At 44.6% G+C, this 18,633-nt stretch overlaps 1 protein-coding gene across 1 annotated transcript in view; it reads left to right on the top strand.

Annotated features, from left to right (window-relative positions):
- DPYS (dihydropyrimidinase) overlaps nucleotides 1–17,906 on the top strand; it is a gene marked incomplete at both ends in the record, with an annotated part of 75,421 nt that extends 57,515 nt beyond the window's left edge. The window contains 2 exons of the mRNA XM_080909420.1: nucleotides 7,149–7,356; nucleotides 17,790–17,906. Coding sequence (XP_080765546.1) covers nucleotides 7,149–7,356; nucleotides 17,790–17,906 — 325 coding nt within the window. The remainder of the gene's footprint in view (nucleotides 1–7,148; nucleotides 7,357–17,789) is intronic.
- Nucleotides 17,907–18,633: the final 727 nt, after the last annotated feature.

Raw genomic sequence — 18,633 nt, 5'->3', positions numbered from 1 at the left:
AGTTTCACCTGTTCTACTTTCTTTGCTTGCATTCTTCTGTCAGCAAGTATGCTCACTAACAGCTCCTCTTCCTCCCCCTCCTTCTTCTTTTTGGGGGTGGGGTGGGGTTATCTCCTGTGATGAGAGTAGAGGAAAAATAGGTCATCTTCTTCCATCAAATCAGAATAGTGAATTCTGAACCCCTCAGCTATTTCTTGTCCCCACCTTTGTTTCCAAAGGAGCCTGGCCCATGGAGCACATTTAAGAAGGGCACTGTATGACTTTATCCCAGTTACCTCTGTGTAAGAAACCCACCTTTTCTCTCTCAGGCTGTGCCTGGGGACTATGTCAAGGGCTGTCATCTATCAAAGATGAAGCAGCCCCCCAGGAAAGTCACAAAATTATAAGGCCACTTCCGAATTCCACACCAGGAAGCTATTTCTAACTCTTACTGACTGTTCAGGCCAGTAGACTAGCCTTTCTAAAACCCAATAATCATCCTTCATCTCTAAGCACTTACCTGCTCAGTATTCATAGGATGTGCCTCTTCGTATTCTGCTAGCATGCCTGGCTCACATTCAATTCCTGTTTCTTCACAACATTAAATTATTTTTAGTTTCTCATTTTCTGAAAACCAGTGATTAAAATATTCAGTATTTATGTTAAGTAGCAATCCAGAGATTTGCTAATAACTTACTTTCATATAAATGAGCATGCATACAAATGCCTTCCAGATGTTTAGTGCTGTGTGAGGTTTATGAGGTGAAGGACACAGTACCTACCCCAGATTTCTAGTGTCTAACACTATTTATGCTGCTGGGATCTCTACCACGAGCCATGGCCTATATTTAAGTCCAAAGCAAAAGAACGGGGCTCTGGATAGGTTAATTCCACCAAGTCAGTGTTAGGGCAGCAATTTTAGGAAACCTGCATTAATGTTTTGTCGTGAGTATCAGTTGGGTTCCAAGCTATTGTCCAGTTTAGATTAATAATGTGGTTGAAGCGATTCCCATCTTCGGTTCTGTGGGAAGCTGATGTGGAAGTTTGAGCAGACAAAAGAAGATTGATGTGTGCAGCAAGAGCACCAGCTAGGGCTGGCAGGGACGTGCCTATGCCACTCTTCATTTCCATAACTTGTCACATCCACAGAGCTGACGGACGAGGCCGTTGGAACACACGTCAGAAAAGCAAAACTCTTGTGCTATGGTCACGTTGAGAATGAATGACTGGCCAATTCCAGCAAAGGGAATTTTACTAGCATCTGGAGTCCTTTGGTACCACAGAGAAAGCAGACCGAGACGTACCAGGAAGGATGACACAGGAGTTGACTTCTTATTTATTTCTGGGGGTGAAAAATGTTTCCAGCAACTGTACACTTTTTTGTGGGGTTGAACCCCATAAAGCTCCAAGGGCAGTTTTTTCCAGTGGTAGGAACCCAGCTTCTGAAGCCAAAGACACAAGATCAATATGTGTGTATGTATACAATGTATATGTGTATGTGTATAATGTATATGCATATGTATAATGATGTATATGCATACGCACATGTACATGTATATGTTATATGTGTGTATGTGTAGGTGTAGAGGTAGATATAGAGGTGAATGTAGATGTATAGGATGTATATGTATATATGTATGTGTATATATAATAACTCATATCCATTCCTCTGCTTCTTGAATCTAGGCTGTGTGCCATAGGTGAAATATTAATCTATTTTAAGCCCCAGCCTCCTCCATAGCATAGGATTAATAATTGCACCTACTTCTTAGGCGATAGAAAAAAATTTAGCAATGAATCTATTCCCGTTTCATGCTGAGTGCATGAGGTATCATAATGTGGAGAGACGAGGTATGCTTTTAAAGACGCCGCTAACAGCACTGAGACGGTTGGTTTTATTGACTTTCTGTTCTCCTGGTATTCTGATGGGAATCCATTCATGCCGTGGATAAAATAAAGGAGCTGGAAGACCCAAGGTGCTCTAAGGAATGTCTCTTCCTCCAGGCTGTTTTCTCAGGATGCTCAGAGGCGGGGCTGCTGCCTGGGCCAGCTTTGCTTCTGTGATCTAGTGATCTCGTAAAAGCAGGCGGCTGGCTGGTTGATAGAACGCCCTTTGCAAAGGGACAGGAGGGCTTTTCTGCAGCTGTCGACTAAGTCAGAAAGCATCTTTGAGCCCTCAGCTTCCCTGTGGGCATTTTCTGCCTTAGATAAGTATAAATCATGATGGGGACTCAGTGGACTGGGTGACACCCCCTTCCTAGTGAGACCTGTCTGAGACTCCTGTGATACCGGCTTGGGGTGAGCTTGACAAAGGCCAGCTTCCCCCTGCTCAGTGGCCAGGAGAGGACATGTTTGTTGTGAATCTGCTGATGATGCTTCACTGCAGAGAAAGAAGGGTGTCAGCCACCGAGCAGCTGGAACGGCTGTTGGTCAGTAATGCGGTGGACGGGTGTCTCCCACCCAAGAGCAGAGTGTACTGCAAACACATCAGGCCTTTTCCAGCTGTCTCCTGGTCTGCCGACCTTCACCATGAGTTAGTTACCTTAGACTGGGTCCCTTGTGGTCAAAGTCAGAGCATGCATGTCACTGCTTTGTTAGGGCATTGTTCACTTATCCGTAACACAGGGACAACCAGATTGGCAGGGAAGATTCTAAGTCTGTCCTTGACCTTCACGGTACAAGCAGCTTCCTTTGGAAACCCATAAGGCATGAGGGATGTCACATGAGGGGTGTCACTTGGCAGTGCAATAGAGAAACAGGGAGCTGTTTGGAGAAGAATGGGATTTCTTCCAGGTGCTATGACACCAGCCTGTGGTGACAGAAGACCATTCAGGACACTCATGTCTGTCCCAAGCCCCTTGGAGGGACAGCTTTCAGGTGATCCCAAACTTGACATTCAGGTAGAACTTCAGGTTTATATTCTTGATTTGGCCGTAGAAGGAAGATTTTTGTCAAAATCCCAGAGACCACGGTAACTGCTTCCTTTTCTTGATTTATCACAGCTACAAAAGAGCAACTAAAGCCAGCAGGGACACACACACACAGGCTATTTATTCTCCAGAGGTAAAAGCTTCCTAACCCCTGCGGTGTCTCTGGGTATTGAACTGTGTGAGCCTTGGGCAAGCTCTTAAACAGCTCCTCATCAGAATCAGCAGCACAGGAAGGAAGGCAGGAACTAAGCTTAGCTAATCTTAGTGCTGTCCAGTGCTGCGGTATCAATGAATCCATTCATGTAAAAGACAGGATGCCATAGGGGACTATCGCTCTAACGCCTTTACTTGTTTATTGCTCATTAACATGCACCGCTTAGTAGGATGTTTAGGTGCTCAACAGAGCTCCTGGAGTGTGTATTCACTTTCTATTTAATTCAATATTCTGTTTCCAGAACACAGTCCTGTCACCACGGGTAGGAAACAAAACCGACCTGACCAAGAAGGAAATACCCTGAGACCCTTTTATTAGGCGGTTTCGTATTGACAAAGCACCTACTATGTGATGAACATCAAACTACCTGGTCTGTATGACTTAGAGTGTATATCCAGTAGGAAAAGAGCTAGCTTCCAAAGGACTCAAGAGATCCTGATCATACCCTTGGGTTAGAGCTAGGTTCTAGTGGGTGTGAGGCCCTGGTTTCTATTCCCGGAAATTCAGAGATGAAAATGAAACAAAACAAAACTCAGAGAACTGGAGCCTACAGAACAGGAACAGTTTTGCCAGAGCATAAGGGTTGGATTCTAGAATCCACAATTTTTTTTTCTTTCATTCAGAACAGTCGCAGCTACTGGTAGGATCTAGTGTGACATGGTGTCATGTGGTAATTAAAGCAACCAACTGCCCACTTCTCATGTCTTTGTGAGAACACAGCAGATGGAGGGAAGGGGACAGAGGTGACATTGGGGGTAAAGGCTGGAAGAAGGTGAACACTGTGCCTGAAAAGGAAACGCTGGAGCCATGACACACTGTGAGACACCTCCCTCGTGAAAGCGGAAGCCGTTCTTTTAGCTGATGGTGATAATGCCTAGAATTTGCATCATGTGTTAGTGTGACTGCATTTATATAGTGCCTTCCTTATAAGAAAGCGTCTCCTGGGTGCTATCTAATGGTCTCTTTCTCTCACTAAGCCCCGGGGTGAGAAAAATCAGAGTCACATTCTGTATTCGGTGAGAAGCAGGAACATCTGATTTGCAGTCACAGAGCACACACAGGGTCCTCCCTGTCCGTTTCCCCAGCCTCCTTCCACAACTGCTCACACGTCACGTGTGCCCGTGTTCCATTTCTAGAGGTGCAAATACACTCCGTAGCCCGCTTTCTTTCTGTCTAATGTAAGATGTTTTTGCTTCTCTGGACTATGCTCACGTCTCATCTTTCACGAATGTCAAACGTTCTATCGAAGAGTCTGTGGGAAACTTATGCTCCGGCTTTTCCGTGGGGGAGACAGTATTGTAACAGTAGCCACTGTGGGTAGAACACGCTCCCCTGTTAGCATGCTTCCCTTCAGATTCCTTAGTTTCCTGCCTTCAAATCCGCCCTGTTTCCCTCACTGCACAAAGCCATTTCAGTGTGGATTTAATTTTGTTTTCCGAGATCATACTCTGATTACATTTCTCGTCTCTAAATCCTTCCATAATGTCTCCCCATTCTCCTTCAAATCCATGATCTCTTTTTTAAAATGAATTATTATTTCTTCAGCATTAATTTTCCCTTTTATTGAAAATAGACTCCCCCCCCCCACATATTTTATCCCAATTATGGTTGCCCTTCCCTCTACTCCTCCCCACAGCTCCTCCCACCTGGGTCCACCCCTTTTCTGTCTCCCATTAGAAAAGAAGCAGGCATCTAAGGGACTGGACTAGACTAGACTATACTATACTATACTATACTATACTATACTATACTATACTATGATAAAACAAAAGCTAGCATGTCAGGATAGAGCAAAATAAACAAACAGAAGGTGAAAGATCAAGAAAAAGCACAAGGAATAAACACAGCCGCAGAGATTCACTATCTCCACACTCAGAAATCCATCCCATAAAACCACTGAACTGAAGGGCATAATCCGTAGACAAAGAACCTACAGGGTAAAAAAAGAAATATAAATATATATATATATATATATATATATATATATTAAAAAATAAGATAAAATTTGAAAAGAAAAACACTCCAGACATGACACTGTAAGATGAAAAAACCTCCAAAGATGCCTGTGGGTTAATTCTTTGGGCTCATGGCCTGTGGCTGGGCACATGGCCTACCTTTAAGTTTGTTTCCTCAGTGAGACTCAGAGAAAGCTAACATTTTATTTGTAAGTGGTTGGCTGGAGATGGCTTCTGTCCACTTTCAGAACCGGACTCCGTCTGGTGCAGGCCCAAGCTTCAGCAAGCATTTCTAACCATTTCGCCTCCTTCAGAACCGTTCTCACCAAAGCATCTGCTCAAACACTTTTTTTGTTAAGATGCTGAACCTCATTTTATTTTGCAATCTAAATTTGACAGAGTTTAGTCTTGACAGAAAACGCCCACATCTTTGAAGACACCGAGTAAATCGGATCCCAGCCTGCAACATTGTAGGATGATTTTAGTCTGGATGAAGACAGGTCTGGAAGAAAGATCTCACAGGAAATAAAGATGCTCTTGGTCCTGGATCCTCCACCAATTATAAGCCTTTTCTCTGCCCCATCGAAAGTCAGGGCTTGTCTGCTTGCCTTGTGATCTTTCTAAAAAGCCATTTGTCCCTTGAGTCCTCCAATGAAATGGGTTTCTTCTGTTCTTGAGAACGCTTTACTGCTTAAATTGCCTTTTTAAAAAAGGGCTTGGTCTTAGGCTTGATTTTGCTAGATTTTTTTTATTGACTGGGGAAAGCTTTGGACTTTTTTTTAATAAACTCTAATTTTCATCCTTAGGTTCCAAGAAGCCTTGATCTGACAGAGACAGTAGAAGTAAGGGTCTCCAGGAGTGACAGCACATAGAAAGCTCTAGACTAAGAGCATTCATGCAGCACCCGACAGCAAGAACACAGACCTGTAGCCACAAATTGTAGAAGGGTGGTGCCCAGGCTGTGGGAATATTTGAGACTCACTGTAAGGGCCACAGATGTCACTTTAACCCAGATGCCTGGCCTTCCTCCATACTGACTCCTTGTTGGCTACCCCACTTTTACCGACACATTTCACCAAAACTCAGTTGCTGATGTCTTCATCTTCTTATTTAGTACCTAGACACTTGAGCCAGCCCTCCCCTCCTCCAAGTATTCGAGGTTCTGGTTACATTTGTCTTTCTTCCTCCTCCGCAATGATCTTTTCCACATTCACTTGCCTGTAAGAGCCTTTGTTGTAGCTTGCAAGGAGCACATGACCCAGAGATTTCACTCCTGGGTCTTTACAATAGGAAAACATTCACACAGTGGATATAAAGTATTCTTTGAAAAAAAAAAAAAGCTTTGGGGGTAACTAGCCAATTAGTTGGCCGATACTGTTTACATCAAAAATAACAAACTGCTCACAGCAAATGCATAGTTTTATCTGTCAATGTTAAAACGTAAGATTAAGATAAGCTACTGGGGCTGATGAGGAATGTGCAAATATGTGATCGAAAATGCTAAGTGGTTATTTTCACTTATCTATTCCCTCTGTTCTCACATTTCTAACGCGTCACTGACCAGAGGAGATCTTTCGAAACGTATTTCTCTCCTTGATAACTACCCAGCTCAATTTAATAGCCGTCAAGTAGTAGTTTCCCCGGGAGGCAGGACGGAGCATGACACTTGGGACGGGGTATTGAGAGAGAGCCTCAGCTACATCTGTCAAAGTGAGCATCCTGCAGACCTGAGCAAGCATGCTCAGTTGTACTTAGCATGCCTTATAACTAAAAGGTCAGGGTGGGGGTGCTGTTCTTTGAAATGCTTTTAAGAAATCAATAGGGCAGACATCGCCCCACCTCCATCCATCTCCATTCGTCACGGTAAGGATGGGTCCCTTGGGTTTTCCTCTTCAAGAATATGATAACTTTGCAGTAAAATGTCAGTGGTCTGTTCTGTTCTGGAAGCCTCCCGGTACGAGATTAAAGCCCCGTTTAAGTTTTTCTCCCGAGTCAGCTCTCTCGTAGCATTCTGTATTCACCAGATAAACAGTGATGACCTGGGGCCGTTCTGGTTTTTCACAAACACAGGAGGATCTCAGCCAAAACACATCATCAGGCCGTTAACTTCAACATCTTCGAGGGCATGGTGTGCCACGGGGTGCCCCTGGTGACTATTTCAAGAGGCAGAGTGGTGTATGAGGCAGGCGTTTTCGACGTCACAGCAGGACATGGGAGATTTATTCCGCGCCAACCTTTTGCTGAATACATTTACAAACGAATCAAGCAGCGAGACCAGGTGAGCTGCACCACTATGGTGACCAGTGCTGTCTACCCTGGATGTCAGGTTTGTTATTTATTATTCATGGTGGTGGCACCATGTCAGAGTGCGTTCAACATGCCCCCTGAGCGTCAAGATTGACCAGAAAAGGACAGGTGCATCCCAGCTTTTGATGAAAGAATTCCTAGGGGGAGGTTTGCAGATGTGTAGTTGGTTTTTTTTTTTTTTTTTTTTTTTTTTTTTCACATTTTTTTTTTTTTTTTTTAGGGTAGTTCCTTGAGCAACCTATTCACCATTAGGTCTTGGTCGTCCAAGACCCAGGCATCCAGATGGATAAAGAGTAGGGTTTGTCGGAGACAACTGTGAGAAAGTTAAAGGAAGTGGGGAAACCGTGAGCAGCAAAAATTCAATTCAAAGATGACCCAGGAGACGGAAGGAAGGAGACAGGAAACTGAGGGACACAGGTCATATCAGCTTGGGTTCTGTTCAGGGAGAATCTTTAAGCCTGCTCTGGGGTTGGCTAGCTCCCAGTGGCACTAGTCATTGGCTGGGAGCTGCCGCGGAGGGCGTGGCCTACCTGACTGCATACAATTATGGGTCTTAGTACAGCAGCTGCGCATGAGAAAAATGTGTTCTCTTTAGCTAAAAATCTGTAAGGAGCATTTTGGGGGTAACCACCAGGGGTGGCATTTGGGGAAGGGTGATCAGAATATGCGCTCACCCTTCCTTCCCGTGTCCTGGCCATACAACCTGAGCAAGGTCCCTGTTGTCCTTTAGGTCTGCTTTTCCACCTGAAAGTTAAATATCTTAGCCCTCAAATGAGAGTTGGAAATGTCAGAATTAGTAGATGTAAGTCCCATCTCTTTGGTTTCTCAGTTTGATTATGGATTCTGTAACAAAGGCTCGGAATCTTTGTAACCATCCAGTGATTACATTTAAAAAAAAAAAAAAGAAAGAAATAAACAACAACAACAACAACAGCAAAGTTATTTGTTTTTAATTTATCTTGTGCTTTGTATGTTTAAGTTTACAGTTTTAAATAGTTTTTAAATTTCACTAAAGGGACTAAAATACTGTTCAAAAAATTTCTCTTTAGATGGAAAAATCTAGAACTCTGTATTTTGAGAGCGTGAAGGCAACGGTGTGCTCTTGGTTTGTACTCGTTAAGTCTCGCAGAGCTGTGGCGTCTGGCCCACAGAGCATGTTTTTCTGCTCTCTACCCAGAATGCTTCACTCTCCCCACCCCACAACCAACCCAAGAGTCCTTGTAATGCATGGTTTTCTTCAGGACTTCCCCTCGTCCCACTTTTCAAATACGTATTTTCCTCCTCCAAAGTTCTCTAGCTGTTTTAATTCTTTTTTAAAATTTTTGGTTAATTCTTTGGTTTAAGGATTTGCTTGTTTCTTTTATATATAAGTACACTGAGGCTGTCTTCAGACACACTAGAAGAGGGCATCGGATCCCATTACAGATGGTTGTGAGCCACCATGTGGTTGTTGGGATTTGAACTCAGGACCTCTGGAAGAGCAGTCAGTGCTCTAACCACTGAGCCATCTCTCCAGCCCTTATGTTGTACAATTCTTCTGGCCTCTTTTATTTCTGTTCTAAGGATTTGTGGATTTATTTGACTTAGGAATACTCAAAATTCTTTATACAAAATACTTCCACTTTCAAATAATTCCCTAAGGTTTTGCTTAGGTAAGCCAGTGTTTCTCAATACTTTAAATCCTATCCAGATATCACAATTCTTTTTTCATCTCCCCCATCCTCCCGTTTTTCATGCTGGGTACCACCTAGGACAGAACCTAGGGTTGTGCTGAGTCACACCCTGGCCCTACCCAGTCAGTGTTAAGATGATGTTGAGTTTACTGTGGGCTGCATTTAGAAATGTTGACACCGGTAGTTAGCAGGTGGTGACTGTGAGGACCCCGAAAGTCTTTCTGCTGGTTTGTGTGCTAAGATGAAGCAGTTCTAACATTTCATGAGCCGGCATTTCTGAAGGCTGACTGAGCCAGCACAGTGAGGTGGACAATCAAGGAGCTAAAAGACCTGTTCAGGAGTCGGAGGGACGTCATTCAGGCATGAGGAGCATTTACTGATCTTTTTTAGGACCCAAGTTTGTCCCCAACAATCTCATCAGATGGCTGACAGCCTCCTACATCTTCAGTTCTAAGGGGTCTGATGCAGCATTTCTAGCTTGATGGGTTTCTTCCTCCATGTGATATACACATATTTATAAAACATCTTAAAACAAAGAGCTTACTCAGCAGTTACGAGCCCGCATCACTGTTTTAGAGGCCATGGTCCAGCACCTCTGTGAGCTTAGAAGCATCTGCAGCTCCAGGTCCAAGGGATTTGATAGACTCCTGTGTGCAAATAGCACACACACATACATGTAGGCAAATGTTTATACTCATAAAATATCTTTTTAAAAAATCTTAGGGCAAAATAAAAGGCATAAATCTAAAGGGAAGGTGGGGCTATTTTTAAAAAAATATTATTATTTTGGAAGATAGGCAGCTAATCTTTCCTATAACTTTTTCAATAAAAAAAAAGAGACATTAAAAGGACTTAAGTTTTGCATAAAAAGCAACTCTAACTCTGGGAAGAAGTTAAACAGGAAAGAAAAAGAAATGGAAAAAGTAAAAGGAAAGACCGAAGCAGCAGAAACTTAGACATCTCACGTTTCCTGAAAGAGAAGTTACATATTATTAATTTTTTTACCAAACACAAAGGCTCTTTAATTTCAAATGCATTTTATCCCTGGACGTTTTCTGTATTTAGAGTATAATAATTTCAACAAAAATTGGAAACATGAGCCTTCCTTCAGATTTCCCCCTCTTTTGCCCCTCCCTTCCCTCTCCCTTCCCTCTCCCTTTCCCCTCCCTCCCTCCCTCCCTCCCTCCCCATCTCTCTCTCTCTCTCTCTCTCTCTCTCTCTCTCTCTCTCTCTCTCTCTCTCTCTCTCTCTCCATTATTAGGCAACTGCAATCTTTTCTGGAGAATTGGAGGATATGGTCACATTGTACTTTAGAGAGAAACCAGAGCCGCCTCCTGGAGAAATAATATGTTTCCAGTGATACTGTTGCCAAAGCTTTTAAACCGCCCTGCATCTCTGCAGCGATAAGCATCATTCTCCTCCATAAGAGAGAATCGAGCGGGTGACCGACTGGATCCTTGGAACGGGCATTTTCCATTTTCAGCGTCATAGTTTGCCAATGCCTCTCCCCGTTGGCGGTGTGAGGAAGCCATTTAACCCATGTCACCACCTGCCATACAGCTCCGAGTCTCTGGGTCGGTGGCTAATACCCAGCAAAGGTGGAACATCTGCTGACACTCGGTGCAGCTCTGTCCAGCCCTCATCCCTGGTGTCAAGTTTGGAAGCCAGGAAGCAGATGGAAGGGCACTCCTGCACCCCAGAAACAGGCAACCACCCCAACTGGGATGTTTAAGACAGAAAGGAAAGAAAAGGGGGTCTTGCTGTTAATATCTGCCAGACCACTACTTTCTGAAAGGTAGTTTCTCTGAGAACTGAGATCCTCCAAAATCCAAAAACCTTTTAAACGTTGGCCTGAAATATTGGGGGGAACTTTGAATGTCCAATCTTGCAAATAGGAATGCCCAACAAAAGCAATTCAAAATATAAAAGATGTCTTGTCTCCAGCATTTCAAAGAGCACTCAACCTGGGTTCTTTCTTTGCTTTCCCTAGCCATCCAACATCATTCAGCCAGAAATATTTATTGACCATCACTTGGGTGTCATAGTCGAAATCTCACAACCCTGGAGATAAGGGTAGTGGTCCTCTTTCAGAGATTTAGAAATTGAGGCTCACTATAAAGCCTGTTAATCATAAAGTTTTAACCCTACTCAGTGCGTAGCTCCTGCCTCCTGTCTCTCAATGGGTCCTCAGTCTTCCCTCTGCAGCATGTAGGGGCTCACTTCCCCTTCTGCTAACAAACTTCAAGAGGGAGCCACCCCCAAAGTGAGAAGGTTCAATGTTGTTGCAACTGCCCTTGGGCGATAGTTCACAGCACATTTTAAGATTTATAAAGGACATACCTTTTTATTGTTGAGCCTCTTCTGTTGAACCCAGTCATGTTGTAATGACTCATGGAATAACACTGGGTGGTTCAGCTTAATGTGTCCAAAACCCTGCTCCCTGCTAAACTTCACTAGGGGTGGGCTGAATTTCTTTATCAAGCGGCTGTCACCTTACTCTCCATGTGACATGTTATCAGTCACCCCACTGAGGTTGAAGGGGTCTTTTCTATTGTTCTCGCTACCTTCAGAAAATTTGTCATCCTGTCCTCTCTCTCTCAGTAGATAATGCAGTCACATTTCTATCAATTTACACGTTCCTCTTCCCCGATCAACTAACCAGAGAGCGATTCTGTAATTATGTAGATACAATGATGATTGCAATTAATGTTTATTCATAGCACTGCATATAATTCTCGTTTTTGCCTTTCTACTAACACATCACAATGACAAGCATAATTAAATGATGAACTCAAATTGAACTCTCATCTGCTAAGATAATCCACCCATATTCCTTTAAGTGAGGGGCTAATTTGGCTTTTCACGGCCCTTAGGACGCCCTTGCACATGTATTTCCGGTCAGGCCATCTTATTTGATTACTCTTGAGATGGAAGCCACCAGCGCTGCAGTGTGATCGCCAAATCTCAGAGAGACGGCATGACCCGTACCAGATGTGCCTTCAGGTTCCCAGTGTCTTCCAATGCACCTCGAGAGAGCTGTTGGATAATTTTAAATAATGTTGCTCTCAACAGAAAGATAAAAAGTTCCCAGGGGTCCAATATCCAAGAAGCCTTCCCTCATTTCATAAACACTGTTCATCATCAAGAAGATTCAAGGTACCAGGGGATGGGACTCAGGAACCCAAAGGGTCACATCCTATATCTTCCAATTGTGACCCAATTTGCACACCTCTCTGCTCTGGTTTTCCAGATATTTGGATCAGAGATTCTGGAATGGAAGAGAAAAAGGCTAGAGATCAAGTTAAGAGTCATCAAACATAGATTTAAATCCCCAAGTCCAACATTGCCAAGGCAACTGTTAGACAGCAATAAAAGAGGTCTTACATATGAATGCTCAGGGAGTCCAACCTTCGGAGAGCAAGTAAAAGCAAAAACTCCCAGGGAGAGTACAAGTCCCTAAAGCAGGAGCTTGAATCCACTTACTGAGTTCAGCCGGATCATTTCCTCCTTCACCCAGGTGCATGTGTTTTGTGCTTCACTAAAAATCTGCTGGGAATCAAGTGTCCTTTCAGAAGACACCGGGATGGAGTCCGCTGAACAACACTGTATTCTCTGAGTGCTGGTGCCCCGCCCCACTGAATCTGGGCTCCGTATTATGCCAGTATTTCATATTTCACATGGAAATTTGTCATTGTGACTAGAGGAGAGGATCAAGACTCAAATTGCTAAACGTAGGTTACGTTTACTTAGAAAACAAATGTTTGCTGCTTTGTCTCAGTGAGTAACTCTCAAGGCTCTGAGAAGCATGTCAGGTGAAACATCTACCAAGAGTAATCTACCAAGCCTCCGCACGGGGATGTGGATGATTTGAGTCCAGCCAGAAAAGAGCTTACCTGTAAGGAAAGGAAAATATCAAAAGGCTACACTTTCTGGGAAACTAGAGACTAGACCTTCTTTGTCATGGATTCCTGCTCACTTATTTGATAGCGTGAAGGTTTTGCAGTGTAGGGTGGTAAGACACGTGAAAGAAATTGATATATTTCTAAGAGAGCAGTGTGGGTAGGAGTGGTCTCTGTCTTATCAGTCTGATTAAGACAAAAGAAAACAGACCTTGTCCATCCAAAGTGTCTGAGGTGGATAAATGGTAGAACCTCAGTCTGGACCTGGATGGCAGGTAAGAGACACAGATGGTTGTAGGACCTAGAGGCAGAAGTCCCCACACAGCTCTCTGTCTAGAGAGGAGAGCGACCTCTGCCATCCCTGCCGCTGGGTCCCGGCTGGTTCATGTGGGAGCTCCGGCAAACTGAGAAGGGAAAAAACCAATCTAGCCACTTCTCTGCTGGGTCCGGGAGACTGGTTTCACTGCTTCTGCTGCTGGGCTCAGCTGGGCTCACGAGCTCAGGTGAATAGAGAAGAAAAAACTGGTTTGGCTGCCTCCACTTCTGGACTGTGCTTGCCTGCATTTCTGCCGCTGAACTGAGCCAGCAAGAGGCTTCTGTGCAGGGGGCAAGACGCTCCAGGAGAGGAAATCTTTTCCCAATCAGAGGTCTTATCAGTTCTTTAGGCCAAAGGCTCTTGGATGGTGGAGTGTTTCTTACACAAGTTTTTTTCTCTCTACCCAAGCCCCCATATATATACAGTTTTGGAATGGCTCATAGTGTGACAATCACTACTTCCTATTGGCTTGGCCTAAGGGCTTGGGATGACCTTGTCTACATATTTGAGGGTGGTCCTGCTTCTGTCTGGAGCTTATGTGACCTGTGATCATGTCTACCTGCGGAGGAGGGACTTTGTGCATGGCCAACACCCCAAGAGACAGTGTGGTGCTTATGGCAACACAAGGATTCCTGATTTTGGGGTGACTAGGAAGCTTCCTGCCATCCTACTTATTGTTCCCGGGTCTTCAGCTTGTCCCCACTGAGAACAGGGTATCCTTAACGACCTATGTTCCACAGATGGTGTGACCAGAGTGGAGACTATCAGGCTACATGTGTCCAAAGGCCTGGCCAGGGCAGTGACTGGGCAGCTGGAAAGCAATTATCAGATACCAGGTGACCTGAGACCTGGGCATCGAATGCAGCTAATTAGCAAGAAAGAGAAACCCAGGAAGTAAAACATTGATGGGCAGGGTACAACAAAGGAACTTGGGGAAAATAGAGTCAGTCTGGACCAGTCACACAAGAAGAAAGGGGGCTTATCTGGAAAACACCTGGACTCTCTGCTCCAAAGACTATTTTCCTCATACTTTTGGCACATTGCTTATATTTATCATTATGAAACAGGAGAGTAATTGACCAGGCCTCAGACAAGGCAAAGGCAATTGCAGAATGCAGCGGTATGTGTACACAAGAGTCTCCACAGGAGAGAGGACTACAGCTTCAGGTCTGGTGTTTACCTGGGCTGAGCTATAAAACACAAACCAAGCGAAAAGAAAAGGTTAGGCACCCCAGCCTGTGGAAAAGCCCAAATTGTGATTTCTGGTGCAGGTCCGGAGTCTGCAGCTAGGATCCGTGGAAGGGATGTTTAGAGCAGCTGACCAGCCTGTAGGAGAGCAGTTCTCAACCTGTGGGTCACAACCCCCTTCAGCGGGTTAATGACTCTTTCACGGGGACCAGCTAAGGCCGTATAAAAACACAGATGTATATGTTAATGATTCATAGCCATCACAAAATTACAGTTATGAAGTAGCAATGGATGTGGGGGGAACACCACAACATGAGGAGCTGTATTAAAGGGTTTGCAGCGTTAGGGAGGTTGAGAACCATTGCTCTAGAACAAACCCACCATGAATGAGGCGGGGCCAGCACACTTGGCGCGGCAGTCTGTTCCGAATATTCTCAGGACCCTCAGAAAGGTAACAAGGGCGCACAACAGGTAGTTAAGGTCCAGGAACTGCTGTAGAAAGAGGAAAATGGAGCAGGGTCTGGGAAGGGCCAGGTCATACACGAATACTCATGTCTGCCCATTGGGTTAGGTCCTCCAAAGCAGTCACTGCAATACACCATGGGGTTAGCCAAGAGGAACTGAGAGAAAGGCAAGACTCCCCCAAGTAGTAGGCAAGAGAGGGTGAAAAGAGGGTGTGAGGGAATCTGGGTTTGCTTGCAGGGCCTGGGCTGTGGTGGCTTACAATGCCAGGTACCTTTCCCACTCTCAGGAGTGTACTGATTTGGACGATGACCACATAGGGTTCGACCTACTGTGGCAGCTAGAGCCTCAAGAGGATGAAGAGCTGAGATGAAGGTTGTAGTCAGAGACCATGATGTTGGGGAAGCTTAGTTTCAGATGTGATATCTCCAAGTGACCAGAGCATCACTTGAGTGGTACACGTGGGAAGAGTGACACTGTCTGTCTGTCTGGGGATGACGACAGGACAGAAAGAAGGAAAGCCATGATGGGGATCAAGCAAAGCCCTGATGGACCCTGGACAGATGTAGGGCAGAGTCGCTCACTGCCTGGTTCTTCAAATGAGCTTCAAGCTCCAGAATCAAAGCTGCCTGCGCCCGAAGGCTCTGTGAATGAGAGAAGGCAATGCTCTGCCTCTGGAGATGGGATTTATTTACCCTTTTGTGGCTGAGGATGCAGCCCCGAAGACATTCATTAACTTGTCAGTTCCCTACCCAACATGAGCACAAAGAGAAAGTTCCACCTGAGAGCTGGCCCACTTCAAAGCCCTCACTGTCGATCGTTAATTACGGTAGAAGGGTTTTAGCCGCCAATGGGAGACCCATAATAGTTTGTGTGGTTATGCTTGTCTTTGCGAATTATTGTGTTCACTAGGAGTGTATCCCACACTAAGCACCATTTTACATGCTTTGTGTTTAATCCTTGTAACAACCCTGCCGCTTTTCACCCCAGATAGCGCTAAGGGAGGAGAAACAAGAAGGGTCCAGTCACTTGGCTCCATGTTTGTAGCCATGGGGAGTGACAGCCTCTAGACTCATTACGATGCCTTGTGCATGTTTTAAAATGCCATGATCTAGTTCCTTCTCATGAATTCTTTTTTTTTTTTCTCATGAAGTTCAGAATGCCCTCAAGTTCTGAATTAACTCCATCTGGGTAACTAAAGAGGTAACATTCTACAGAAGACCTGTTAATGCACCAAAGGTATCAGAGAAATGAAGCACACAGGCAACTTATTCTACTGTGCAGCCAGAAAGTTAGAGAGAGAGAGGGGGGGGGGAGGGAGAGAGAGAGAGAGAAAGAGAGAGAGAGAATGGGAGACAGAGACAGAGAGGCAGAAACACAGAGACAGACATAGACAGACAGAGACAGAGAGAATGAGAGAGAAAGAAACAGGCAGAGAGACAGACAGAGACAGAATGAGAGACAGAGAGAGAATGAGAGAATGAGAGAGGACAAGAATGAGAGAGAGAGAGAGAAGAGAGAGAAGAGAGAAGGAAAGAGAGAGTACAAGAAGGAGAGAGAGAGAGAGAGGACAAGAAGGAGAGAGAGAGAGAAGAGAGAAAGAGAGAGAGAGAGTACAAGAAGGAGAGAGGGGGGGACAAGAAGGAGAGAGAGAAGAGAGAAAAAGAGAGAGTACAAGAAGGAGAGAGAGAGAGAGAGAGAGAGAGAGAGAGAGAGAGAGAGAGAGGACAAGAAGGAGAGAGAGAGAGAAGAGAGAGAGAGAGAGAGAAAGGACAAGAAGGAGAGAGAGAGAGAAGAGAGAGAGAGAGAGAGAGAGAGAGAGAGAGAGAGAGAGAGAGAGAGAGAGAGAGAACTCTGTGGGTAACTGGGTTGGAAGGAAAAAGGACAGTTGGGGCTGGTGAGATGCTCAGAGGTTGAGAACACTGGCTGTTCTTCCAGAGGACATGGGTTCAATTCCTAGCGCCCACATGGCAGTTCACAATCATTTGTTAACACAGTTTTAGAAGATCTAAAGTCCTCTTCTGGCCTCTGTGGGCACTAACACTCATACAGAAACAACACCCATACACATAAAAAATGAATTATATATATATATATTGTAAACATATAAAATAATATATATCTTAAAATATTACTTTCAAAGAAAAACAAAAGGCACTGTCTGGCTGTCCCGAGATGACGATAGGGCAAGAATGAAGGAAAGTCATGATGGGGACCAAGAGATGGACCTAGGACAGATGCAGGGCAGAGCTTCAAGAATGGGGGAGGGGGCTATGGGAAATAGTGTGGCATTTACAGAGTGTGGGGCCAGGCGGAATGTTTACTAGCTTGCTTTTTTTTTCCTAAGATTTTTTTGCTTGTGTATATGGATGTTTGAAGGTTTGGACACATGCATATACACATGTATGTACAGGCATGTACATTTATGTACATACATATACATACATGTATGTGCATATGCACATGTCATTCTCATTACTTTCCTGAACCCAGAACTCACTGATCAGCTAGTCTAGCTAGCCAGCTTGTCCTGGAGAGCCCTTGTCTCTGCCTCCCCAGGGCTGGAATTATTCCCTACCTCCCTAATGTCTTCCTGGTTTCTCAGGATACAACTCTAATCCCCAAGCTTGAGTGGCAGGCACCTTACCCACTGAGCCATCTCCCCAGCCCTAGTGGGTCTTTCTGTGATGCAGACTGACACCAACTAAGACAACCCAGAGGGAGAGCCAAGGGGAAGTGCCTAGGATGCATGTGTTACATTCACAGAGTTATTGCTCTCACAATTCACACTAACTTGGCTATGCCAGAAGGTAACTTGGAATCCATGGGGCCAAGCAGGAGGGGAATGAAATGCATTCTGTTTCAGACCTGCACACCCAAGCCAGTGCAGCGTGCACCCTACGAAGGAGAGGTCATCATACTGAAACCCAGAGAGACAAAAGAAGATGACACAGCTGGGACCAGGATGCAGGGCCACTCCTGATCTGAAGGCTGGATCGAGGGGGTGAGTATCAGCATGTGATGGGTGGAAAAGGAAATTAGCTTCTCTCTTCCCAGACCTCCGAACTTCAAAGTAGAAGAACTCTCATAAAGGCCCCAAGAGCTAGAACTTAGATAGGCCTCGTGTTAGATGAAATAGGTCTGGAGCTAGCTGAAGATTCATTCCGTAGAATGTTCAAGAATATTTCAAGAGGGCCCAAGAGAATCTTCTATGAGTGCAAAGTAGTGGGCTAGTTCTGGTAGAGAGAGCCCTGCCAGCTGTACCAAAAGCCTGTCATGGTCAATACTAAAAACCAACTAGAAGTTCATGTGCACAAAGATGAATCTTTGTGTTGTAAATACAGCTGTGTTCTATGATTTAGAAGGCGTGGACAAATGAACACAGTTCAGGAAATAAAGGAAGGCTACACAGCTTTTCAAGAAAGTTTTTCTAGAAGTATTTGGCAGCGTTGACAAGAGTCTCTAGAAGAGTGTAGATTTCACTAGAAGACGTTGAAGCACTGTCCAGCCTCGTGATGTCTTTGGCCATGCGGAGCTTTCTGTTTTGAAACTACTACTCTTTCCTTCTATTTTTCAGTTTCTTTTTCTCCCTTGTATTCTGTTCCTCCTCTGGAAATTTTGTATTCAAGGACAGTGCTGCAGTTTTATTGTGTCTGTGAGGTCACATCCACTGACTCAGTAAAACTCGAATTTTTGCTGTTTGATGGTTA

This window comes from Micromys minutus (assembly GCF_963924665.1).
Source record: "Micromys minutus genome assembly, chromosome: 33".
Lineage (NCBI taxonomy): Eukaryota > Metazoa > Chordata > Mammalia > Rodentia > Muridae > Micromys > Micromys minutus.
The sequence above is the reverse complement of the archived record's forward strand: the minus strand, read 5'-3'. Positions and strand labels throughout refer to the sequence as shown.